Source organism: Capra hircus, chromosome 23, assembly GCF_001704415.2.
Source record: "Capra hircus breed San Clemente chromosome 23, ASM170441v1, whole genome shotgun sequence".
In the NCBI taxonomy this organism is placed as follows: domain Eukaryota; kingdom Metazoa; phylum Chordata; class Mammalia; order Artiodactyla; family Bovidae; genus Capra; species Capra hircus.
This window is the reverse complement of record NC_030830.1, coordinates 12634121-12640120: the sequence shown is the minus strand read 5'-3', so window position 1 is coordinate 12640120 and position 6000 is coordinate 12634121. Positions and strand designations below refer to the sequence as shown.

At 50.2% G+C, this 6000-nt stretch overlaps 1 protein-coding gene across 2 annotated transcripts in view; it reads left to right on the top strand.

Moving 5' to 3' along the window:
- The window catches only part of MBOAT1 (membrane bound O-acyltransferase domain containing 1), a 115075-nt gene continuing 109603 nt past the window's right edge, over window positions 529–6000 (top strand). The window contains exon 1 of one of the 2 annotated variants that reach the window (XM_018039164.1): window positions 529–577. Coding sequence is in view for 1 of the 2 variants with exons in the window: in XM_018039163.1 (XP_017894652.1) it covers window positions 1281–1376 (96 nt within the window). In the remaining variant the exon portion in view is untranslated. Of the gene's footprint in view, window positions 578–949; window positions 1377–6000 lie in introns of those variants that run through there. The other variant, XM_018039163.1, reaches the window with a different exon arrangement.

Sequence of the window (6000 nt, the reverse complement as noted above, 5' to 3'; positions counted from 1 at the left end):
AGCTGACGGTCACATTGAGGACAATTAGTTCTGTTCTAGAGGGGCTGCCCCCTGTTTGGTTGGTTTCTCCACCAATTAATCCTTGGCTGGGTTGCTCAGTGTCCGTCCCCAGGTAAACTTCCAATGCAAAGTATTGAGCTTGGTTACCTGGTGAAGCCTGGGGATTGACACCAACTCATTTTTTTCCTACCCATTTGATTTCAACACTGCTTTCCTGAAAGTCTTCTTCATCAGCAAGCATTACAGCAGTTCCTGGAAAGAGCAAGACTTTTATGATTCTCAAAATCTCTGTATGAACTGAAGAAGTTTCCCAAAGACCAGTGAAACACTTCTGGGGACAAAGAAGTGAAGGGGCCAGGTAACCCGTTTTTAGAACCGGTGCTGGCAAGAAAGTGATCAGAAAGCACACAGTACCGCAGTAGCATCGTTTCTTATAGGAGTGAAAAGACTTTACAGTCCGCAGGGGGCCGGACATCCGAGGTCAGAAGCGAGCAGTTCTAGTGTCTGAGCTTCTGCGACACGAACCGAGGGTGTGCTATGCTTGTCCGCAGGAATGTAAGGAGAGAGAGAGAAGGGGGTGAGTGATGGGGCGCTGGCTGGGAGCATCGGGGTGTCCTTGGGTTTCCAGCCCCCGAGCAGATGAACTCTTGGCCGCAGGGAAAGCGCAGGAAAGCTTCACCCGAGCGGGAACCGGGAGGGTGGGGGTGCTGAGACTGCGGCGGAACCAAAACAGGGTGTGGCCAGGGTGCTCCCGAGTGCTAGGCGCCCGCCTTGGCGACCCGGGAGGAGGTCGTTTTCGGGTGGCGGGGAGAGAGGACGGGGAGCTCCGGAGAAGGAAGAGCATTGGCTCCTCCCGCCCCACCCCCGCCCGGGGCTGCGCAACGCCGGGCGCAGGGCAAGGCGGCGGCGCTCTCCCGCCCCGCGCGGCCGGGGCAGGGCGGGCCGGGTGGCGCTCGGGGGGCCGGGCTCTGATCCCCACTCAACCCTCCCTCCCTCCGCCTCCCGGGCCGGGCGGCCGGGCCAATGAGAGGCGAGAGGAGGGGAGCGGGAAGCCGAGCGCGCTGGGCCGCGGCCCTCCTACCGCGCCCGTAGCCGCAGCGCCGAACGCCAAGTTTTGCGCCCCGAGACTTTGCGCCGCGTCTCGTCCTCTGGCTCGCAGCTCGGTCCGCGGGAGCCCGGCGGCCGCGCGCTGCCCTCGGGACGGCCGCCCGCGCGCACTCGGGCGGGAGGACGCCGAGCCGGGGGCCGGGGCTGGGGGCGGCTCCTCCCGAAGATGCAGGATGGCAGCGGAGCCGCGGTCCAGCCTGTCCTACCGCACCACGGGCTCCACCTGTCTGCACCCGCTCAGCGAGCTCCTGGGCATCCCGCTGGACCAGGTAACTGCGGGCGGGCGGCCAGGCCGCGGCTGGGGCGTGAGCGCAGGCACCCTCCCCGAGCCGGAGCGGGAGGGAAGCCGGGGGAGGCGAGGAGGGGGATGTTATCTACCTCCGTCCCCGCCCCCATGCAGATTTCCCTGCTTCAGACTAGTCAGGTGGAGTTTTGTTTGTTTGAGTTGATGTTTTTCTCCTGTAGGTATGGGGAGCGGGGAGGGAAGGGTATACCCTGCACAGCAGATTCGAATAAACTTTGTTTTGGTCTTGTTTGAACTTTGGGGTTGCCTCCTTTCCTGTAAGCCAGTTCTAAAGCCTTCTGATAAATGAAATCGTGTTCCGTCAGTGCACTCAAGTCTTCATTATTTTTAAGTTAGTTGAGCCTACTTAGAAAGTAAGCCTGACTGATGTCTAAGCAGTAGCCTACCGTTTGGGGATAAGAGACCGGGGTGTTTCGGGCAGCGAGGCTTGGAAAATCGGGTTGACAGTTATTCTGTGCCCTGTGCGATCTCCATCCGCAAGGGAGGAGGGACACAGGATGCTGTGGTTTTCCGAGGGCCGTGGTTTATTCAGTCAGTCCGTCCTCGAGGGTCCAGGCTCCCTAGCAGGACAGGTTATTGGAAGAAGAGAGAGGCTGCTGCAGGTGTTTGGACTGAAACTGAAAATAGCAACAAACAGTAATTCCAGGTAAGAAATCTTTCTAGGCGTTGAGGCTCTTAACCCATTTTTTTGGTCTCTCTAGATGCTACAGGCTAGATCTGCCCTGTGTTTAGTAGTAAGCCAGTAAATACACAGTTGACCCTTGAATAAGACAAGTTTGAATTGCATGGATTCACTTATATGTGGATATTTTTCAATAGTAAGTACTACAGCGCTGTACCAGTACTGAAGCTGCTTAAATCTGCAGAGTCTAGGAAGGGAGGATACAAGGGGCTGTCTGTAAATTATAGGCAGATGAACACCTATGTGGTTGAAGGGACAGCTGTATGTTATTTAAATGGAATTGGGTAAGGGTTCTGGAGGAGGGCCCGCATACTCCTGTTTCCTGCTGAGTTTTCATCCAGTTTTCTTCCTCTGCCTGTTCCCTAGTGAACTTTAAAAATTCTTTCCTTCACACAAGAGCATACCTGCCGCACTGTCCACTCCCATTCCTTCAGCAATGAGGAAGTGAAAGCTGGATGTTTGCTTTACTCAGATGCTGTTTTCTGAGCTGCCCTCTACCTGGTCCCCTTTGAGGCTTTGATTCAGAACTCAACCTGATCCGACAGTTGCCTCTCATCAGTTGTGAAATCTCGAAGGTCAGGAGGGGTTTTTTTCAGCTGCCCGTGCCTGTTCTTGTAGTGAGGATGTAGTGATTGCCAGGGACCTGCAAAGGCAGCAATAATAGCAAATTCTCTAGCCCTGAAATGAAATCTAACTCAGAGCCAAATTTCCTTTCTGGGGAGTTTGTTTCATACTTAACCCCTCTACCCTCCATCACAATTTATTTTAATTGCACTTTCCATTTGCAGCAGTACAGCACAATCCAGGGTTTTTTTGTTTTTTGTTTTTTGTATGGAAAGAGAGAGATTGTTAATAGATCCTGGAGATTGATGGCTAAGAGGCACCTAAGATGGATGTTATTAAGTGCCCTGTAACTGCCTCCACCATCATCTTGAGTCTCCTGGATTTCTGACAAAGGAATCCTGGTTTTAATTTATAAGAAAGAATGAAAGACGGAGAGGGGAGGGATTTGGGGGTACACGGAAGGAGAAATGTGGGCTCTAGACAAGAAAGGCACACCTGTGATCTTAGATCTTAGGGAGCCCTGCTGCCCTTCAGCTGGGTCCAATCACAGTGATTCTTGGTGGAAGACACCCGTAAAGGGCAATACCCCAGCTGGCTTATTTAGGCCGAGGGAGAATCCCAACCCATAAACAATGTGGTTTGAGGCGAAACTGTGGCTTGAGGGTTTGGAAGCTTGATGTGTTTTTCTCCCTCACACTTTCAAGGGCCTTTTAGATGTTAGACTGACTTGCGGGTAATTCCTGGTCTGCTAGGAAACTTCTTTTGTGACCGTCAGCTGGTATTCTACCAACCTGGAGCCTCAGGGTCCTCATGTGTAATGTGGGAGATGGCAAAAGACCTACCTTTGGGAGTTGAGACATTTTACATAGATGTGAAGTGCCATACGGTCCTTGTATCAGACACGGGCCTGGCAGGAAACAATTCAACTCAATGGCTTATAATGAAGAAACTTCCCTGAATTACTTAAGAGTTGTGGGTGGCACTATAGGAGCCAATAAAGGATGTTCAGGTACCAAGATTGGGTGCTGAAGGGGAATAGGGAGAAAGTCCTGTTGCCTGGATGCAGGGGCAAAGCAGAGAACTTGGCCCTTCTGCTCCCCATCCCCTGACCTTTGCATCTCTTGCTGTGGCCCCTGGTGGGTGGCTGGCCTAGAGCGCCTGGGTGAAGTGGTCTGAGGGACTTCTCCTGGGCCACAGGGGGGATGAGAAGTGTGGAGCCAGCTCTGGAGGACAGACCTAGGCTAAGAGCCCAGCCCTTGATACACATTTGCTCCTGGCCCATTAAAGAGTGCCTTCTTATTGGCCTGCAGTTTGCCAAGAATGATAAAACATATCTCAAGTTGCCCAAGTAGTGCCTCATATACTACTTACAGACGACAGTGAATCCTCTCCTTAATGTTTTAGGATTTCACATGTGTGTTTGTAATTTCTGAATTGATTGCGCTTGTGGGAATGTCTTTGGCTTCTAGGTCTCCCTGGGTCAAGTTGTTCTGCTATGTGAGTGAAGAGCTGTGTTTTTCATCCAGTTCTTCCATTTATCTGTTCTCTTAGCTCTTCGGGGGAGCCCATGTGCATTGCGACTATACTCAGGAGAAGTCTCTGGTTTTAGTTTCCAGGGGCTTTGACTAGCCTGGACTCCTCTGAAAGAGGTTAAATGCAAAATCATCTTATTTAATTAGAGACTTGGAGCCCAGCAGTTCAGGTCCAGAGTATTGGAAATGGAGGATGTATGGGCCTTCACAGGTGCCTCACAGATGAGTTTGTTGAAAACTGTGTTTCTAGAATGAGTTCCTTTCTGTTGTGCAGATGTGGAGCTTGGGCAGGGAGCAGAGGATAACTGATCTGCTTTTCTGTTTAAATCATCTGTTCATACCCTCTCCACCCTGTTTAGGTTGTGGGCTATGACAAGATCCATCTTTAAACTGTCCCAGCCTTCGAATGGACTAGGACTCAACTAGTCCTAAATGGACTCAGCTGCCAGAATGCTGACATTCCTAATGTGTGTGTCACTTGATCATATCCGAGGAGCTGTGCAAGAGGAGGAATTCCTGGCTTTAAGGACTTTGCAATTTGGTGAACTGAGTGCCAAGACTTTTTTTTTTAACCAACTGAACCCCCCCCAAATTTGTCTGTATTTGCATAAAGTATCAATTCAATATTAAATTAGGATTCTTTGTCTGGATTTCAGTTTTTCCCCCTAATGTGGCATCAGCAGAAAAAAGGGACAAAGGAAAAATAGACCAGGAGATAAGAATCTAGGAAGTGATTGCCGAGGTTAAAGCAGTCAAGGTTTAGGTCTCTTCCTGTAGGCTTGTATTACAGTTTAAAAGGCTAGATGAGTGAAGACTAGCTCTCAAGGCCTGGCCTTCTCAACTCATGGGCTTCTCAACTACCCCCGCCTCTGGTGGCTCAGATGGTAAAGAATCTGCCTGCAGGGCTGGAGACTCAGGTTCAATCCCTGGGTTGGGAAGATCCCCTGGAGAAGGGAATGACTACCCACTTAGTATTCTTGCCTGGGAAATTCCACGGACAGAGGAGCCTGGTGGGTTACAGTCGCGGGGTCGCAAAGAGTCTGACACTACTGAAGCCTCTGACCATAAACTTTCTCTACCTGCCTGGAGTTTTCAGTCACCTGGTTGGTTCCCTTGCCTGTCTGTGGAAAGCCCAACCCTCAATTCTTGTCTTATCTAAGCCTTGCCCTTGGTTAAAAGCTTAACTCACATTCCACAGTCATTATTAAATATTTGTTTCATACTTGTAATGCCAAGGACTTGGTCAGGTCGTAGAAATATAAGGATTAAAAAAAAAAAATCAAGGTTTCTGTCCAAGAAGAGTTTATACACCTATAAAGGAGACAAAAGACCCACATAAATATTAATATACAAGTACTATGTCCTGATGAACCGGTGTAGGTGCTAATAGAGGTATGCTGTTGTTCAGTACTCAGTTGTCTGACTCTTTGTGATCCCATGGACTGCACACGCCAGGCTTCCCTGGCCTTCGCTATCTCCTAGAGTTTGCTCAAACTCATGTCCAATGAGTTGGTGAGATCCAACCATCTCATTCTCTGTTGCCCTTCTCCTCCTGCCCTCAATCTTTCCAGCATCAGGATCTTTTCCAGTGAGTCAGCTCTTTGCATCAGGTGGCCAAAGTATTGGAGCTTCAGCATCAGTCCTTTCAATGCATATTTAGGGTTGCCTTCCTTTAGGATTGAGGTTTACACGTGGTAGCTTAGTGGAATGGAGATGGGAAAGCCACAGGACACCTTGGACTCCTGTAGAATTTACTGTTTACCTTTGACACCATTTGTATTTGACACCTTGTAAATGTTACCCTATTTTGT